The sequence below is a fragment of the Centropristis striata genome, chromosome 1 (assembly GCF_030273125.1).
Source record: "Centropristis striata isolate RG_2023a ecotype Rhode Island chromosome 1, C.striata_1.0, whole genome shotgun sequence".
In the NCBI taxonomy this organism is placed as follows: domain Eukaryota; kingdom Metazoa; phylum Chordata; class Actinopteri; order Perciformes; family Serranidae; genus Centropristis; species Centropristis striata.
The window spans coordinates 40,507,464-40,528,775 of NC_081517.1; the positions used below are offsets into that span (position 1 = coordinate 40,507,464).

At 39.9% G+C, this 21,312-nt stretch overlaps 1 protein-coding gene across 2 annotated transcripts in view; it reads right to left on the reverse strand.

The window, feature by feature from the left end:
- Nucleotides 1–11,692, reverse strand: part of nr3c2 (nuclear receptor subfamily 3, group C, member 2) — a 91,050-nt gene extending 79,358 nt beyond the window's left edge. For both annotated transcript variants that reach the window (XM_059342323.1, XM_059342315.1), the window contains exons 1-2: nucleotides 11,273–11,692; nucleotides 7,963–9,789 (exon numbers count right to left, since the gene is read on the reverse strand). In XM_059342323.1, the coding sequence (XP_059198306.1) occupies nucleotides 7,963–9,770 (1,808 nt within the window). In that variant the 5' untranslated portion in view covers nucleotides 9,771–9,789; nucleotides 11,273–11,692. The remainder of the gene's footprint in view (nucleotides 1–7,962; nucleotides 9,790–11,272) is intronic.
- Nucleotides 11,693–21,312: the final 9,620 nt, after the last annotated feature.

Genomic DNA, 21,312 nt, shown 5'->3' on the forward strand with positions numbered 1-21,312 from the left:
CTAGAGCCAAAATGCTGATAGTGACCTTTGCTTTCCCCTTAAACCAGCATAAATAGATTTTTTTTGGCCAGTGGAACAAGCTGTAAAAAAAAATTGACATATTATCACCTTACAAAGTTGGTGTGGTGAACTTGTCAGTGGAAAAAAAAAATGCAGGATTTACACATCCAGCAGACATAGAGCAACATTAGCATTCATTTAGAACCATGCTTCTGGCCACCAGAGAGGTTAAAGTTCAATATTCACTCTTCTTTTTTAGCTCTGTTTTGGTCTCTATCAACCTCTGGGGAGAATATATATTTGTTATAATATACAAAAAAATATGTTTAGAATTGTTGCTTAATTTTGTAGTATCATATAAGTCCAGGATGAATTATTACACCTTTATTTCCAGGCCATCCTCACCCAAAAAACTAGATAGGCAGCTTATTACAACACATATTGATGTTTGTTTGTCAGGAGGTGATCTCTTGTTGCTGTAATAATTATGAAGGGAAGAAGTCAGCTCACGTCGTATAAAGGGTGACTAACTCTGCAGAGGGAGGAGGCCAGTGGTTGGTTGAGTCAAACAAATACAGAACCATAGTGTAATGTCCTATAATGTAACAAATCACATTATTTAACCCCAACAAGTAAAATAGTTGGTAACACTTTATAATAAGGTCCTTAATAATCATTAATTAACAAGTAATAAGGCATTGTTCTCGCTTTAGATCCGGTAGTTGCAAAAAGCATAGATAACTTATAGTTAACTTTTAATAGATGAGCAATAAAGTATATTTTAATATCAATAAGAAAACAAAATAAGATTAATAAAGGCATGGCAAGGACATAATGGGTGGGTCATGGGTGTTTGTAATGCCATTATTAAAACTTATATAAGCTTATAAACACACAATAATATTAATAAGCATCTTGTAAGGACTTACAAGGCCCTCTTACTTGTTAATTAATGGTTATTACAAGGACCTTAATATAAAGCGTGACCAAATAGTTTAACGTATAGTTTTTGAAAGCAAACAACTTGTCCTGTTGCTTGGTCTGAGGATATGTGGTTATTTGTGTATAATAATACTTTAATGACTTCTCATTAAATTATTCAACATGATTTTGTGCCAAAACTGACTAGCTTTCATTAACTAATATGTTGAACGAGTGTGCCAGTCACTGAGTCCCATCAATGACTCTGACCAAATTGAGGAAGACCTACATATCAATTAATGTTGATATGTTGGGCAGCAAAGCACAGCATAAATTAAATAAATTGCATCCCAGTATGAGGCTATGAAACAGTGTTAATGGCATGATAGCATTAACCGTCTTCTCTGTGGGAAAAATGTGAAAATATCTCTAATGAGATCAAAATCAAGCACAAATATAATTTCTGCACAATTTAGGAAGGATCAGTTGCTCCATTCCATGCAGCCATTTAACACTTAAAAAGTGTTAAATGCCTGCATGGAAATACCTAAAAAAAAAAAAAAAAAATTAGCAACATTACAATCCCCATTTTCACCTGACAGCCAAGGACAAAAATGCCTCACACCAAGACTAGTTATCTTCACCAGGCATTAATATTTTAAGTATAAATTCTTATATTTTAAGCACAGCAGACAGTAGAATTTCACCAGTCGGACCAACTCTTACTACCTTTAATAGAGCCTCACCACTCTGCTCTCTGCAGCCTCCAATCCACCCACACCATCGTGTGATTGGCTGCCCAGAAGATAGAAGAGAACTGGATCCTTGTGGGCTATGTATGCTGTCTATGTATTATTATTATTTTTTTCCATTCAGGTGTATTATTCATTTAGATTTTTTTTTCCCAGCAGACGATTTTCTTTTCTGCCATGCATATATATTTATGCCAATTCACAAAAGAGGGGAAGCATTAAAAAAAAAAATCAAGTATTTACCCTTCTATAAGAAGATAAATTATTTTAGGCAGTGGGGTTGTTTAGGTGCTTCAAGACTGTCCTTACGCATGAGGAATCCTATTATACTAAAAAGGTATTTCATTGCTCCATCAGTATACAAATAGATTTCTTCCTCCATGAGCCAGACAGAGTTTTATTCTTCTCTTTCAACCTAATCATTGGTTAAAAAGTGCTGCACTCTCATGCTCGATGTGGAAACATGGCTTATATCTGCTTGGGAGAACAACCTGATTTTCATCACTTATTTCCTGTTTCACTGGAAGGCAAAGTTTGAGTTATTTAGAGTTATTTATTCATGTGCTTCGCCATAAGTGCTTAGACAAAAGTTAAGAATACATTTTCCTTATATTTTAGTCCATGTAAAACATATATAACATAAAAAATGTTACACTTTGATATCAGATCAGGTGAGCCATGAAATATGATTTGGAAACATTTTTTTAAAAAAAATTAACAAATTTTTCTGATCATTCCAACATAAAAAAATAAAATCTGAAATCTGATCATTCCAAAATAAAATAATTGATGTATCTGCCCTGTAAATTATATCCGCTCCAAAATTAAATGTGTACTTCTTTGGTTCATGCTTGACCCAAGTTTTATCAAATCAGGCAAGAAGAACACCGAACACATAACGTCCTTGGTGGAGGTAATAACGGTTGGTTGAGAAAAACTATTCCCAGCATCCTTAAGTGGGCTTTCACTTGCAGGGTTTCAATCACACTGAAAAACCTTTTCACCAAATGTCTTCTCAAACCACCACACAGTCTGGATTAATCATTAAAAAAATGCCTTTAGAGACATATATTGATAAATGACAAAAAAATGAATAAATACATGTCTTATTTGATACAACACATCTGCAGTGAACATTAGATGAATGTACTGAATACTGAGCACCTGACCACTTTGATCCTTAACTTGTTGAACCCAACTTATTCAGGAAATCTGGATCGCTCCTTCCGATGATGAATAATTTTTTATCAATGTACAGGCTGGGTGTTGTATACATTCAGCAACAAAAGAAGTTAATTTGTCATGATTGTCAAACATTCTTTTGCAGAACCCTCGCCATATTAATTAATATATCTTGCTCAGAAGTGCATGAATTGACTCATACTCAATGGCTGTCGGGTAAAAAAGGTTACGGTTTAAGATATCACCATTAAGAGTTTCTGCACACTTCAAAGGTTAAGCAAAAGAAGGTTCTTGTGTGCTTTTCTAAAGCTACCTGGCATTCATCAAATATCACTGAGTCAAGGAAGTTAATAAATAAAAAGAGTGACTTACAGAGAAAAAAACGAACCTGTTAGCCAACATTCCTCCAATCGATACAACCACAAAAGTTGCTCGTTTCTACACTCTAATACGCCCCACTGGAGGGTTTATTAAAGATAAACAGTGGTCTCTTGTATTAAAATTAGTCTGACCCATCCATCCATCCACCCCAAGCATGTCCCTACACGGACTTTGCTGCTCTTTATACGCCTGACTTCCTCTTTTGCTCCCGTCATAATTGCTATGGCCGCTCGAGAGCGACACCTGCAATAAACATAAATATGGGTATTCATAAGCTGCTTGTACAAACGACCTATGGGTTGTTTTTTGGGAGAAAACAGCCCCTTCTCTGCCATATGTGCTTTAGATAAAATTTAGTATAATTAAGTGATTGATATACAATAGTAATTAAATGAAGAATACAAAGTTTGGACCGTCTCATGAGAATGTACATAATTAATACACTTGCATGCACTATAAGACAACATCTTTGCCAGATTAGTGGAGACAGCTGAGACCCACAGCCATTCCCCAACACGTTCACCTGTAACATCCTTTTCACAACCCAAACAAGCAGCTGCCCGCTTTATAGTCAGGAACCCATAATGCACTGGGAGCCCCTGTGCATGCCTGGTGTTTGGATTTAATTGGATATTAGTATCCAGCAGTGTCTGAATTAATCAAATCATTTCCATCCATTAATTTAGTGGAGGAACATACAATTAAAGCCTTATTAGTGTGCTCTCAGGAGTATGCCTTTTCATCCCTCTGCAGAACATTGAGGGTTGGCCAGAGTCCAGTGCAAAGCATTCTCCTAGCTTGAATCTGGTGCTTCCTCTTGATGGACACTCTGTTGATCTACAGCAACTGGCTGCAAGCTTAAGCAAGGAGAATGCCAGCCTATAGTAAAGTGCTATTTCCCCATGGCTGTAGAAAAGGCAATTTTTTTTTGAATGAGAGCTTATCTAAATGAAAAAAGTACATTGTTGGCTTCTATTTTAAGTCTTTACAATTTGTCAGATTATGAAATTATTAGGTCAGGGGCTGACAAGTTTTAGAGTAATTCTATTTGGTGAACCATTACTGTGAAAACCAGCACAAAAATGTCCTAAATAGGGTGAAAAGAGATTTGGAGATTTAGGCATCGAGCAAACATAATCCAGCACACAAATGTAGGTCATTCTATGATAATTTGCATATTTTCATATTTCATAAAAATCAGACTTCTTTCTTAATGGACTTCAAACTATAGTGCACAGCTTTTTAAATAAGCCTGAAGGGATTCAACTTTTTTGTAATGAAAGAATCTCAGCATCCAAACCTCTAATCATGCACAATACACCGTTCTGGCCACCTAGTTTGTCTAAGCATTAAGTTTAAATCAAACATCACATAAATACAACAATTCTGGTTAGGGCGACTCTTTTTTCCCCCCTCTTCCTCCTCTGTTGTGAATCTGAGTTAAAACGTTTTTGCACAAAGTAATCCAGACTGCTCAGATGAGCAGCCATTTTTAATTAAAACCATTTACAGAGGAAACCAAAGTGAGAAAAAAAAGAGCCAAGGGATTTTACACTCTGTCATCCGAGGATTCAGCGGATCAAAGAGTTTTAGTTGTGCTTTTTAATGGTTACGTAACATTTTTGCCTATGAAATATTGGGCCTGGGCACCATGTAGTCAGTCCACAGCTCAACAGTACCAGAGATTTCCTGCAGTGCATTTTCAGATTTCAGGCAAGATACAATAAGCCGATGTTTATGTCTAAGTATAGCTGTCAATCAATACATATACTACTGGTGTAACAGGACACTGAAAGTCGGCAGAAACCTCTGAAAAATGTAGAGATCCTGCATTCCACTCAAGACATTTCTTTGTGTGTTTGTGTGTGCATGCGTGTGCATTAATTGTATGTATGTATGTAGATGTGTGTGTTTGTGTCTGCCTGCTTCCTTGCCTGCCTGGCTGGCTGCCATGTGGCCCACCTCTTACTGTCATCCTGTCTGACATTAGGGCTAAGCTGGATCTCATTAGGACCAAGGTGGCAGTGATCCCGTCAACATCGCTTTGGCTCCTGCCATATGGGTCGCCTCCAAGGTAACGGGCTGTATCAGTCTCCTCAGAGCTGCGAGTCTTGTTATAGCACACGCACACACACAAACACACACATACACACACACGCACACACAGCCGGGAGTATCTACTCTCTAGAGGAGCGTGTACTGTACATATAAAGCTGAATAAACATGTCAAACAGAGAAGACATAAAAATATTGATGATAAGATAATCAGGTCAGATCTATTGGCTGAGATGCAGTGTGAATAAATACACACACATACACAGATATACATGTTTGTTCTTGTTATATTTTTGTATTTCCTATGGCAATTAAAAACAAAAAAAAAATGTGTTTTTTCATTACTCTAAGTAGGGCTGGGTAATGTGGACAATCGATATATATCTATCAATAGTGTGACAATATTGTAGGTTTGATTATTGGTGCTTTAAAAAATGTCTACACAATAATATTTTTGATAAATTATCATCAGTAATATAGATAAAATGACGAAGTTGGTAAAGGCAAATAGTAGAAAATCAGGTAAGATTACATTACTGTAATGCAGCCCTGAAAACCAGGAAAAGTCCTATGTTGGCCAGCCTTGCCTTTAAAGTGTCAACCGAAATAAACCATTACTAAGTAGCATTGAAACTTCTCCTCTAAAACAATTCCTGCATTCAATTCTTTTGTACCCAGATCTAGAAAAAAGACTATTTGAGTTTGTTTGGAGACAGCCACCAGAAGCGTTTTTCTATTTAATGCAAAGTGTGATTGTTCCACTACCCCAGCAGTTACAACCCAAACAGTCTGAGGTGTGGTGAAGTCACGTGGTGTGTTTGAAGGAGGTGGCAGTTCATTGCATAATGTATTTGTATAGTAATCATATGTATGGGTAAGATTTGCAGTGGCATTTTTTCCACTACATACTTTCATTCAAATGATGGGCATCAAATTAAGTAGAAAAAAATGTATCACATGAAGTACTCTTGGTATCAGTATCACTTTAAGGGTACTGGTGTTGTATTTTTACATACAATATCCAGCCCTTAATCTTAATAAGTTTAGCTTGTTATTAGTTTAATTGTTGAGTGTGACCAAATCAGACCACACATCGTCCAGTAGAAAATGACAGTAAAATAATTTTTCTAATGTCTTGTTAAATATTAGTGTTATGTTAGATACATGCATAAACTCCTAACAGAAAAATTGAAAACAGCAGTCTTCATCATCAACACTTTGGCAAGCTACAGTAAATAAGGTGTAGTTGAAGACCTGTGTGAACAGAGAGTGATGTCACAACTTGTCCCTGCAATCGAAACGACAACAGCTGAAGAAAATGAAAATAGACAACTGAAAATAGCAGAGCAATCAGGGAGATCAGCGAAAGTTGGTTTCTACAAATTCGATCAGGAAAGCTTTTGATCTAATGTATCTCCATTTTGAGATTCTGTGCAACATCCTACTGCCTAAAGTTGGCCTGGAATTGTCATGGTCAAGTCACATTGGCGCATAGCGGAACAATAAACATCAACATCCCAGCTGCAGCATAAATACTGTACTTCTCTTACAGCAAGCGTCTGAGTCTTATCAAAGCCGTGCAAGTAAGCAGGAAGTCGTTTACGACTTTGTTTAGTGCATCCCCGCACCAGCTCATAAAAAGTGCGAAATTTATGACATCCCATGCATAAATGCATGATAGCAATGTAGTTTATAAGAACAATAGACAGTCAGTGCTGCTGAATTACACAAAAGTCATGTCACTCCCAGATTCACCAGACCACAGACCTTTCTTCTGATTACAGTAAATAAACACCAGCACCTCTCACGTTTAGGTGATTATAGATACTTCTGCATTTTCAACGTTTCCATATGTTCCATGGTCTAGATAATGGCTTTGATGTTTCCTGTTATTAATCGTGTTGAGGATAATTTACTTCCTTTGGCTTCACATGCAACTAGGACACCAGAATACACTGGAAGCACAACAACTGTGTCAAAGTTGCACTTTGCCAGATTGGCGACAATTATAGATTTCTTCCCCTTTGGCCTGTTTGTTTTGTTTCAGCCCCCACCCTCACAAAAGCAACTGTTTATTTCATCAGTTTGGCAACAAAAGCATGTGATCAATCATTCATAATTTATGATGCTGCCAATGGCTTAGGGCCCATAAAAACAGATATTTGCATTACACAAGGTCTTAGCTGGACCTCCTGATAACCAACCAATAAATTTTGTTGTTGTACACACACACTGGGTCCCGATAAGAGGTAAACTTTGCCTCTGTGTTACAGTAGAGCACAGGGCAGTGCTAGCATGGATGATGTTGTGATCACATGCTACTATAACAATGACCTGGACCCCGTCCTTTAATTCCTGTTCCCCCAGCCAGCATCCCGCTGCCTTTCCCAAGCCCTGCTGTTATTATTTTTGCACTGTTCAAAGCAAACGCCCTAAGTCCCTTGTGCAATATGAGTCTGAATATAACAAACTGGCTTTCCATCTATCTGATCCTCTGGAGAGGCACACTATTATACAGGTATACTGACAGAAAAAAATGCTTCTCTCTATCAAACTGAACTTTTTTAATATTTATAACAAGTCAGAAAACATCAGTTTTGAAGCCAGAGATCTGAAAGAGCCTGAAAGGCACTCACTCAGACTACATACGAGACGTTTGTATTGTTCTTACCTCGACATGCTGTCCGTGATGCAGTTCTGACCCAGGTATCCCTCACCTCTGGCTGACAGAGACCCTTGTGACAGGCCCGGACGAGATTTCCACGACTCCATTAACGCCGTTACGGGCGAAATTAGATTCAACAAAGGGTTGGACTGGTCTCTCACATCATGCCGCGTGAAAGACATTGTTCCTTGCGCTCCAATCTGGTAATGGAATGAATGTCCACCGGAATTAACTCCAACAATGGCCGATGTTGGCATGCTGTTATTCTCTTGGTAATAGCTGCCATCATTGGCCTCCTGCTTAACCCCTTTAGACAGGACATTGTTGGAGAACACATCGGGCTCGTAGTTCCCATTCATAGAGGAGACAGGGGGTCCTAAGATACCAGAAAGACTGTATTCATCAATGTTATTCCTCAGGGACAAATAGGTAGTCTCAGATGCAGGAAAGAGACCAAGAGATGGCGACTGCTCACTGTAGGGCTGTTGGTTCATACATCCCTCATTTTTGTTTGGCTCACTCTTAATCTGTGTGATAAAAGGTGTGCTACTCGCATTACATTTGGAGCTGCCTAAACACATACTTCTGAAGTCAGTTCCTGGCTCGTTCTTAATGTACTTAACCATGCCCATCTGGTCTAAGCCGACGTTGAAAACCTCCCCGTCCACCATCTCTACTTTAGGGAATTCAAAGTTCTTGAAGTCCGTGTCTCTGGTCAGACCTGGTGCTTCTGGGCTGTTGGTGTCATTCTGCACCAAACCCAGTCCACCAGCAGGACTGGACACAGGAAACCCACCTGAGCAGGGGTTCTGTGGGCTGCTGACAGCCATGGCGCCCCCTGTGGCCGGACTGGAGATGGATGGCCTTGCTGTGTTGCAATTATTGGCAGTGCTGTTGCAGCTGCCACCTGTGGGGCTCGAGACGGATGACCTAATGTTACAGGTAGTGCTGCAGGACGGAGGCGATCTCACACTACTCATACTCTGGGGGCTCGACATGGGGGACCGCATGATGTTGAGCGGGCTTGTGATAGGTGGTGAGCCCACTGTGCTGGACTCCACGGGGCTACATGTGGCTGAATTCCTGCGCTTGATGTTGGCCAGTGTTGCAGCACAAGATGTCTGGCTAACAGGACTACTGACGGAGGAGCACACCGGTCCAAAACACGTAGGAGGACTGGTGGTTGACGACACCATATTGTTGCTGCCCCCAGGACTAGAGATGGAGCTGGAGGTCTGGGGGCTGCAGGACAGAGATGAGGCCAGCATTGAAGCTGAGTTAACTGGAGTCCCAGTAGTGCATTCTCTGGGAGTAGTGCTGGGCTGCTGGAAACCAAATGGCTTTAACTTGGGGCTCTTTGTGGAACCACACTGGGCCTCCTCTAGAGCCCGTCCACAAACTGGAAACATCTTCCCAGGGCTGGTACTGCCCCCATGCTGGCTAAAGGCAAAGTCTGCCTCCCTGGCAGCATTCATATACAGGCCCATAGACTCAGCCACAGTCTTGGAAAGCTCCTTAGAGTCCATTTCCTGCTTATGACCATGAACAGTGTTGTTGAAGTGTGGGAGAACAAATGGCTGGTTCTGGCTGAGCCGAAGCATTGGCTGCTCCTGCTTCTTTGTATTGTTGTCTTTGCAGTCGGTGGCCGGGCTTCCAGCAGGGCAGCTGACATTGACTATGTCCATCAGGATATCACTGCTTGTCAGACTTGAATCCTCTGTGCTGCAGCAGTGCTCCATGGTGCCGGGGACCTGCGACCATCTGTTCTCTGTATCACTTCCATCAAAGAAACTTTGGTATCTTTTGGTCTCCATTGCTGGCTCATTGATTCACCTTGAAAAGGTTGAAAAGAAAAGAAATGAATGAGAACTTTTCAGAAAGCTGTTGTTTTAAGCTTCATACAAGGCATTGGTTTCATTATAAGAGTTGAGTGACAGGTGTATTCAGGATATTTACCTTCAGGCAGAGATTACAGGTTTTATGTGAGACTTAATTATTTATTTCGGTAGATGCTAATAAATCTTAAATTTAGATTGCAAATACATATGTGGTTAGCAGTAGGTTCTGCTTCAGTGGATAAGAACCTAATGAGGCAAACAAAAAGTCTGTAAATAACATACACTAGATTTAACTTTAACTACTTTTACAATGACTAACTTTTAAATATAAATTAAAAAGCATACATTTTGCTGTGGGAAAAATCTGAAAATGTACTGTACAGTATTTCCTCTCTGTCCTCAAGCTCCTTATCACTGCACTACAGGGGATGTACAGTCTGATAACTTGCAGAAAACTGCATTGCATGGGTTAAGTATCTACGTGACGTCGTCTGGGCTTTTTTGTTTAAATTCCCACCTCTGCTGCGCCTCTATTGGACAGCTCCGCCAGAAATCCGCCAGCTTTATCAGGCCCATTCATGGATTGGTCGGAAAGCTGTCACTCAATAGTTATTGCTCTTGCAGCCACAACATAGCTGCGACATAACTTAAAATGTTGCTTTAGCGGCTGGAGCAGCTCCGTCATGTGCAAAAGCAACAGCAATATTGGTAATAATTACAAACTTGATAAAACAGGTTGCAATGATAATGCATTGTTTAAGGTTTGAACATTTATTTATTTTGAGTGCTACGGTGCACGCTTTGAAGGGCTCACAGCTGTGGAGCAGCCAACACGTCTGAGTTAAAGTTATTGTGAATGTCTGCAAAACATCCCATGCACAATATGTGCACATGCATGAATATAAAAAGAGAAATAAGAGATGTCAGAGCGATAATTCCTCCCTCTTGCTGCTGCCGTGATTGTCCTGCCTCTATAGGACATGCAACTCTGCATATCTCTGCGTTTTGCGTTTGCGCAGAATCAATTCTAAAAGACGATTTTTCCTGTTTTGCTTCTGTTGAAGTTATTATTAAAGTCCAGTCAGTGACTGCTTTTTGAATGAAAGAGACATTTAGTGCAGAAGGAAGACGGACGTAATTATTTCAGACATATTTTTTGGAGACAATATGACAGGCACTAGACAATCTCCTGCACCTCTTGACAGGTGCTTACAGGAATATAAAATCCAGTAACAAAATAATTTAGGCTATTTTTGTTTATACGCGAAGTGCATAAACTTCTTGACGACTTTTATTATGGACCAGACACAGTGCTAACGGTCCCGGTGTAAAGTTATTAGATTTGTCTCCCACAGCGAATAAACCGGGGATGCAAGTATTCAGTTATCGGACTGAACAGTGAGGAGTTTGCTTTCATTATCATCTCAGACTCAGCGCCAAATTAAAATGTACAAACACTGAGCTCCGTCCTTCCTTACCTTAATTACGACATTCAGAGTTGTCAGGTGGCCGTGTTGCTGGGCAGCGATAATCCAGAGGACAAAAAAAAAAAAAGACGGGCAAAAAGCAAAGTCAATAAATATCAACAAATGTGTTCTGTCTACTCTTTCCAATACATAGTTGTCAGTTTGACAGCTAGACACACTGGAGAAGTGTACTGCGTATTATCACTAGTAATCCTCCACAGCGAGCCGCTGCTGCTGACAGGACGAACGGCAGCGACGGGTCGGACGACAGCGGCAGATGATCTCACATTATGGCCGCAAATTTGCAGATTAGCGATTCCGGGCCCAAGATAAAAAGAGTAATAAAAACAAACGAAGGAGTCGTCGGACTTGAAGTCAGAGCGACGTCATTCTGGCACATGGACCCTCCTACTGCAACGAGTGCAACACAAACTCCGAGGAGGGGGGGAGGAGGAGGAGGAGGGAAGAGGAGAGGAGAGGAGAGGAGGGGAGGGGCTCAGCGCAGGTAGACAGAGCCGCCTGGAAATAGGGCACCGTGCTCAGCTCAGCGTGTTGTTTGAAATAAACTCTCAGGATAACAGCGACTCTTTTTTTCGAATTTATATAATTAAAATCTTCTTCGCAAGTTTGGCCAATTTCTCTGGAGGTCTTAAATCATCTGCCCTCTTCCTTTGCTGTTGCTTTTATGCTGCTTATTTTCCTTTTCCATCTTTTTTTTTTCTAGTGCCACATCTAAAAAAGGTTTGCCATATGGAGCTCGTGCACATTCATGCACGTGCACGCGCGCTCACAATTTAGATAAGAGGAGAAGAGCAGCAGTCCTCCCATGCAGCCTTACTTCTCAGTTCACATGGATCTTGTAAACCCTTAAATATGGAGCGAGGAGTCGTTTCTTTCTGTAGCAGAGAAGTCAAGGCAGGATGTTGCCCTGTGATAATACAACGGCTGCCTCCACTAGGTGGAGCAATATTTCTATTGCTGTTGCAAATCCATTGAGTGGTCAAGATGTCACTTTTCACTCCATGTCAAACCATGTTTCAATTCTTTACTTCACACCGCTAATGAAACAGATTAAAGACAGAACCAAAAGTACATATTTTTCCTCTTACCTCTACTCTTATTTATGAATGCAGATTGTTTTGGTGGGAGTTGTCAAGTGTTGCCGATATTGGCTGTAGAGATGTCTGTCTCTTCTCAAATATCATGGAACTAGACGGCAAATCTGCTTGTGGTGCTCAAAGCACCATCAAATATATTTGGGGAAAAAAACTCAACAACAAAGTCTCTTTCCAGAAATCATGATGCAATTACTCAAGATAATCCACAGACCTTGTGAGTGCTTTCATGTAGGGACTATTTTCTTTCTAGTATAGTTTATGATTATGTTACTTAATTTTGGGGCTAACTGTCCATTAAAAACAGATTTGGCATTTACTTCAAATGTGTATTTTTGTTATTTTTCCTTTTTCATCAGCCAAAATGTAAAACTGTAATCTTTGGTTATGAACGATCAATCACCATCATAAACATCCTTTATACGTGTACAAGAAATTACATAAACATGATGTAATTAAAATATGTGTAGGTGGACCTTTTTTAAATTCTGTTATTGAAACATGACATGAAATACATACAGTGTCTGTCATTTAAATATTCAAGCGTGCACCAAGTGGAATATTTAAAATGATAAAAGGAAATAATACTAGATAAAAGAGATAAATACCCACAGTTACTTCAAAGCTTACTGTAACTTTGATTATATGAGATCACCATAGCTTTGGTTCTCTCATGAGAAAATACAATGTGTCTGTCTATCTGTGACAACAACAACACTATCACTTGGTTTAAGCTGTTATTTACATTTTATAGCTGATATGAAATGGCATTGATTTAAGTGTATACTTTGGTTTCACTCCAGCAATATCAAATAATCAGTTTAATCTCTGGAGTTGTCAGTCATTAGAGTCACTCTCTGAAGTGTTTCTCATCATGACTGGATGAAAGTGTGCATGCAGGATGTAGTCTTTGATGGTGGATACAGTAGTTTAAATGTTTCTCTTTATTGCTTGTCTGGGTTCTCCAAGCCAGCCTGTAGCCATTACCCAAGCGAGGCAGCAGCAGTTAGATTAGTCAAAGCCATCCAAGCAACACTGCCCACCTCCCTGATCTGCCTGTTAATCACCCATGAATGGGGACCTGCTTTCAGAAAAAGCAGGAGAATTGAGATATAACCAATGTTTCCCACCCCCATTCATGCAGCTCCCATTTGTCTATTGCACATAATGGGTGCCAGTCAAACACATCATGAGCAAATCTAATTTAGCTTTGCATCACAGTTTTTTTCCCACAGTGACAGAGTCATAAGAATTTGCAGACTGACAGCAGAACACGGCTGATATGAAATCAGTAATAACTGCCTCGCTCATTAGTAAAAATTCAAGACAGCTTCATCGAGTCCCACTGAGCTTTCAAGCACTGTCGTTTTAGTCAAATCAATGATAATCGCACTGAAAACATTGTATACACATGATGATTGCTATGATCAGGAGCAGTTTAGACACATAGCAGACAACTCCAGTAGCTGACAAGGCCAAAGGCAAAACAGAGAGGTGCATGCTGCGCCTCACGGGGACAGGTGAATTGGAGCATGTTAACTCTGAAACAAAACACTCGTCAACTCAGCAGAAGACCCTGTCCCTATCGTGTGTGGTAATTACAGAGGTAGTTTTAATCAGAGAAGAAGTCCGTCACCATCATCCTCCCTCAGCTGCTTGTTGTTCCACTTTGGCAGTTATTCATGAGCGGTTATTCATTCACATCTAAACTGGTCATGGAGTCGTCCCAGAAGTCGGCCACTTGGTTGCCATTTCCTCTTGTTTTCTCACAACTTTGATCCAACTAAAATGTTTAAATGTTGACTTTGCATCGAACAAGTCCGTCTCTCATCATTATTGATTTTAACTGTAGAATTTATGGTCCAATATTCACTCTTCTTTTAGCTTTGTATTACTCTCCACCAACTACTGAGGAGAATTTATGTCTGTTTAGTTGCTAACCACGACATTTATAATTTATCTATAATTCCGGAATGCGCTTCATGGAGGAGCCGCATCAATCAAATCAAATCAAAAAATCTAAATTACTTTATTTGTGCCAGAGGGGAAATTCTGTTAGTCTGGTAGAATCTCTGGAAGAATGAGACAGCCTGATGGCTGTAGGAGTGAAGGACCTTTTGTATCTCTCCGTCAGGTTTTGTGTAGTGGATAATCCGGGTATTTCAGGATGGCCTCAAACATGTTGACAGTGCAACTCTCCACCACCTCCTCCAGTGTGTCCAACCTGGCTCCAACCACAGAACCAGCTTTTTTGACCAGTCTGTCCAACCGCCTTGCATCTCTGTGTGTGATGCTCCCTCCCCAGCAGACTGCAGCATAAAACAACACACTACCACCACAGACTGATAAAACATCTGCAGCATCTTACTACAGATGTCCAGAGATCTGAGCTTTCATTAAGAAAAAGAGGCGGTTCTGCCCCTTTTTGTAGAGAGCGTCAGTGTTTAGGGACCAGTCCAAGTTATTATCCAGGTATACAACTAGATACTTATAACTTGGCACCACCTCCATGTCCACCCCACAGGTATTCACTGGCTGAAGAGTGGGCTTGAGCCTGCATAAATCAATGATCATAGTTTGGTAGCTCTCTGATTTTGCACTAATTTGCTAAGTTTTTATGGATTTTTATAATATTTTTGATGGATACTTCTGTGGAGAGAAGAGTTTATTCAAGTGAGGAGCTATTTTCATTGAAACGGAGCAAGTCTGGAGGACACCATCACCCTATTCCTGCTGCGTTGAAGAGGTGTTTTTTGGTTGCCGTGCTGGTGCAAAAGTTAAGGCTTGGAAATGGAGATATAAGCCTTTTCTGCCATCCGTCATCATGGGGAATGTCAACTCTCTGCCCAACAAGCCTGATGAACTGGAGATATTGGTGAAGACTCAGAAAGTATACCGTGAGTGTAGTCTCTTGTGTTTTATGGAAACATGGTTGAATCAAAACATCTCAGACTCCAATGTGGATCTACCTGGATTCACTCTCATAAGATCAGACAGAGATGCTAAAGCTAGTGGCAAGAAGAAAGGTGGGGGCTTGGCTTTATTTGTGAACCCGAGATGGTGCAGTCCTGCACTTGTTACTGTCAAGGAGAAGATGTGCTGCCCAGACATTGAATTATTGGCACTTAGTATGAGACCATATTATGTACCAAGGGAGTTCAGTCATATCATAACAATACTTGTGTACATTCCACCCAAGGCAACTGCTGAAGTTCTTTGAAGTTCTACATGACCTCGTTGCTAGGATACAGACTAAACACCCAGAAGCATTCTTGATAATATCAGGAGACTTTAATCATGTTTCCCTCTCCTCCCACCTGACTGGATTTACACAGTTCGTCAATTGTCCCACCAGAGAAAATAAAACCCTTGATCTGCTGTATGCTAATGTCAAACAAGCTTACAGAGCTACTGCCATGCCCCCAATAGGACAATCAGACCACAACTTAGTTCTTCTGGAGACTTGTTACAAACCCAGTGTGTGGAGGCAGCCTGCAACTAAACTCACAGTCAGGAAATGGACACCAGAGGCAGCTGAGGCTCTAAAGGACTGCTTTGAATGAACAAACTGGAATGTGTTGCTGGAAACAGAGGAGAACAGTATGGACATTGACAGACAGGTTGACTGCTTCACTGGTTACATCAACTTCTGTAAAGACACAGTCATACCCACTAGGACTGTACGCTGTTTCCACAATAACAAACAGGTACAATATACTGTAAGTTGAAGAAGAGACTAAAGATGGCAAAGGTGGAATACAAGAAGAAACTGGAGAGAAATCTACAGAACGACAACATCCATGAAATGTGGAGAGTAATTAACACCATGGCTACAACAACAAGAAAAGACAGCCAGTGGCGGGTGATGTAGAAAGAGCTGTTGAACTCAACCAGTTCTTCAACAGATTCAATACAACAACCTCACCCAGTTCCATTGTTGCTTCTCCTCCTCCTCTTCAACATCTCCAAAGCTGCATGTGCAGATGTTTTATCAGTCTGTGGTGTTTTGTTTTATGCGGCAGTCTGCTTGGGAAGCAGCATCAGACACAGAGATGCCAGGCGGTTGGACAGACTGGTCTAAAGAGCTGGTTCTGTGGTTGGAGCAGATTGGACACACTGGAGGAGGTGGTGGAGAGATGCACTGTAAACATGTTCGTGGTCATCTTGAAATACCCGGATCATCCGCTACACAAAACCTTTATGGACCAAAAAAACAGCAGTGGATGGCTCCTCTCTCTCCGTTGCAGGACGGAGAGATTCAAAAGATCCGTCACTCCTACAGTCATCAGGCTGTCTCATTCTAACAGAGATTCTACCAGACTAACTGACTTTCCCCTCGGGGATAAATAAAGTAATTTTGATTTGATTTGATTGACATTTGGTGCTGTTTGGGTGGTGAACAGCCGGTTTAACAGAGCTCTTCTATTAAAAAAACACCTGCAGTCTGCAAAACAAAAGCAGTGATCTGAAAGATGCGAAATCACTCAGAAGTGGCAAAGATTAAATAAGAAGTGAAAATAATGACGACTGTGACGATACCCATTGGTTTTGAAGCCTTGAGTTTGACATTTTGGCCATCGCCATCTTGGTTTCTTGGAGCCAGAAGTGACCATATTTTGGTAGGAGGTTGGATCTATACTTGCCTGACTTGCCTTGCCATGCCTAAAGCATGCCCTATTTATCATCTATTTTACCCCTAATGGGTAATTTACAAAATGAACATAATCCTGTTTTGAAGACTTGAAGACTTAGCACTAGCAATTCAGACCATAAACTCATTAGCAAAATGTTTACTCTGGTTATAAATTAAGTGAAGTGGGGTCATTTGATCATCAACTTCTATACAATTGGACTTCTTTTAGTAACCTGTGGAGTCGCCCCCTGCTGGCCATTAAAAAGAATGCAGGTTTTGGGCACCTCTACATTGGCTTCCCCGGAGGCTACGTCCACCTCTTTTAAACAGTCTGTGTGTCGAGGTGCTGGAAATTAGTCTCTGTGAGTTCGTCCCTACAAGCAAACTCTTCACAAGCACATATATATTTCATCGATTGTTACGATAAAAATATTGTTTAAAGCAGCTTTCTCACTGAAGTCACTGCCTGTTTGTAAATATATTTATTTTACTTTAAGTCCTTATGCCCTTTAACTGTATTGGCTACTTGTCCAGTAACTTAGTAGAGTGCTGGATTGAGATCAAGACACACACATCATCACCAACCCCCCATCACTCTGGTCCATACTTTCTGTTGTTGATCACTCAGGCTGCATGTGGTACTTTTCGTGTCTATACAGTATATGGCAACTTTGAGCCCATCTGTGCAAGCATCGATGGCATGTTTTTATTAAATGTTCCTTAGTATTTTTCATTTTTCCACAGTAAACAATTATTGTTTGTTGAAAATCCTGTTCTCATCCTGTTTGTCGGAGACAGGCTTCAGTATGGCCGGTGTACGCTGATGGATCTGGCTCACAGTTGGTGGATAATACTCTTGCCTGTGAAGGTCAGACATGGAAATTTATGCCATTGAATTTTAACTAGGGTTGCTATGGGAACTAGCATGTTCTGACATCTGAACTCTGCAACCATGGTCAGTGTAGGAAGATTGCAAGAAAAGAACCTTAGGGTATATATAAAAACAAGTGCATAAGTGATTATTTGGAATTAACTCTCTTAAATTTAAAATGTAGAATGAATTAGATTACAGTTTCTCCTGTTCATCCAATTGAAGCATTTAGTGCAACATCTAATAAAATGGGTATAGTATTACTGATATAAAAGGAGTCAAATATAAGCAAAGGTGAAGAGTTACACAACCAACTTGCCATGTTTTAATTAAATCACTCAGAGGTATAATTACCGACAGAATCGTTCAAGTGTGACTGTGTCAGTGTGAAAATTTACACTCTGCAACATTTAGGCATATTTAACTGATTCCAGATCAGGGAAGGAAACAACTGTATCATCATGGGTAGATAGATAGATTACTTGTGTTTTTAATGTTCATGAATAATTGAGGTGTTATTTAAACTTTAAAGAATTCACAAAGTGTGGTAGAAAATAAATAGTATGTAATGCCACGTCATGTCATGTTCATGTGTCCCTCGTGAGACTCTGACAACAGAAATAAGGCCACCTTCAAGTCCCGCTTTTGACACAGATTGCCGTTCACCTTAAGTTGCCCCACTGCACGGATGGCACGTATTGTTTAAATGCTGAATGATATGCATTCAGCTTGCCTCTCTGCAGAAAGTCTCTTGTACTATGTGTACACCACCTGGGGTTTGTTCATCCTACTTAAGCAATGACGATTGAAAACACATTGATGATTAAATAACATGTTTATCCTCAGTGTAGTCAGAAATGCATATTCAGTGGGAACACTGCGTATAGGCTACAGCCTGGCTTCAGATCAGATTATTAACATGCAGAGAATTATCACTAAATAATGTGTTGTTCAACAAAACTGTGTCAAGTACATTATGAATTGATATTCCTGGTGTCTGCTTGCAAACATTTTCCCCAACCTGAGCTTAAAAGCAAACACTCACACTAGATTATTGTACATTTCCGTATGTTTTGGTGTTAAAATGTGACTGCATTTGATTTTGGTGCACAGAAAAATCTGGAACGGCTTGATAGAAGATTTTTCATGAATGTGTTGCAGGTTATTCATTTCAATTTAAATGTATAAAACAACTTCTGTCAGTTCACCCCGCTCAGGCGGTTTGGTTATTGGCAGCGTGTGCATGTTTTAAATCAAAGACAGAAAAGTAGCCACAAAGGTGTGTTTGACTTCACTGGGTTTGAGTTGGGTTGGCCAAGCTTAGATGAATTAAAACTGTAAAATCATTTTTAGGTGTTTGTTAACAGATGTTCCTCCTGCTAAGGAATTGATTTGAATGCATACAACAGGTTTGAGCTGCTTCCATATTTTTGTCATTTGGAGAAAAAGCACAATATTACCAAGTAGGTGCTACTTGGTAATATTGTGCTTTTTCTCCACTGCAATTATTTCACAGCTATAGTTTCACTTTTCAGGTAACAGTGAAACAGAAATATGATGTCTTTTTATAGAAAAAAATACTCAACTGTGCATAATGTAGTTAAATTAGTAATTAGTTATCCTCATCATGCTTCATCAGAAATTAACTAATCATAAAATATATAATACAGTCTCCTGAAAGGGACCATACACATGTTTACTTTAATATTTAATCAGCAGTGAAAGAAGTATGCAGATCTTTTACCCTACTGCATGTAAATCTCCTCCATTCACAACTTCATTTCAGTGCAAGTTCATCTATTAGCAGCAAAATGTACTTAGAGTACTAATAAGGAAGCAGGCTTGTCCCTCTCAGTGTATATTTTTGGATTATTATCACTGACACAATATTTTTGCTGCAGTCTATGGTCAAAGTAAAGCCAAATTTTTTGTTGTGTAGCTTAATTTAGAATTATAAATACTCAAGTAAAGTACAAGTACCTAAAAATTGTGATTAATTACAGTACTTGAGTGAATGTACTTTCCACCACTGTACTTAAAGTTTCATTTTGACATGGAGGAGCATTGATATTCAGTGGAGTCATCTTGAGAATTTTCACTTTCCTTTTAGGTCTGCTTTGGTCTCCACAAACTTGAAAGTGACAGTAAAATATCTGGCTCTGTAGCTGCTAAATGCTCAATTTTGCTCACTAACTAGGTGCTTAATTTGTGTGCAGTTTGGTGCTGAGCAGATTGTAGCTGCTGCTGGAAACAATGTTCAGGAGAGTGATAAGAGCGAGCCAAAACATGAAAACTGTGGGCTTGAAAACCCCCAAAGTTGAGTTGAAAGACACAAAAACACTTCACAGAGCTCATGGGAACTGCAGCGCCAAGTGATAATACTATAATTGACCACTTTGACACTACACATAGTCATTTGATCCATTATTTATATAAAGTATTGATTTAAGCAGCTTTAAGCAAAGGGTCAAAACCTTCTCCTACTACTGATGCACAGACATTAAAGCAGTGGCCCTTTGTCTTGAAGCATTCCTTCAATTCTTCTGCCTTGAGTTGAGAGAAAGAGGCAGGTGAAGCCCCGAGACACAGAGAAAACCAGAACAGTAGCAGAAAACCAGCCAAGCTCAATGTGTCACTCTGCTTGGGATGTAATGTAGTGATACAGTAGAAAAGAAAGACCAGACAACAGGAGGGGAGAGGATTAGAAAAGCCACCTTTACGCTGATGCACTGTCTGGCTGTTTGTGTGTCATTTATAAAGGTTACCTTCTGCTCCTCTGTCTGTCACATACGCTTCACACATCCATGTCTGCATACACACAGTTTCACCAGGAGATAAAGTGGATTTTTTCTCACCAGTACAGACAGTGAAGTGATATGAGTACCATCTGAAACTTTTATCTAGTTTTAAGCGTCTAGGCTGTGCATATGGAAACAACTGTGGTGTGTTACAGTGGGTGTCTGGTGACTTTGAGCGTTATGTTTGTACAGTATGTTTGTACGATGTTTGCACATGGGTCTGTGCTGATAATTTGCAAAATCATACTCTGGCCTATTTTCAAACTCATTTCTTTTGTTTTTTTTCCCATGTGACCTTTGGTCGGGCAGACTGATAAAAGTGTTTACATACAAGATTATCTGGATCTTTCGCAAGTCTCGTCTTGTCTCTCTGCTTCCTTTATCTTTGGGTGTATGGACAATATGTTTCATGTAGTTACAGTAAAAAACTTAAGTATACTACAAATAAAATATTATTCACAATTTTAAAATATATAATAGTTTTAAGCAAATTCATCAGCATGTCTTCCACTTACAATTTTACCAGGTCAGAAGTAGTAAATAAGAAAGAAATCCTTCAAAATAAAATAAAAGAAGAGGCGTCCTGGTTAAGGCACTGACCATAGAGGCTGTTCTTAGTCGCTGTTTGTAGTTAT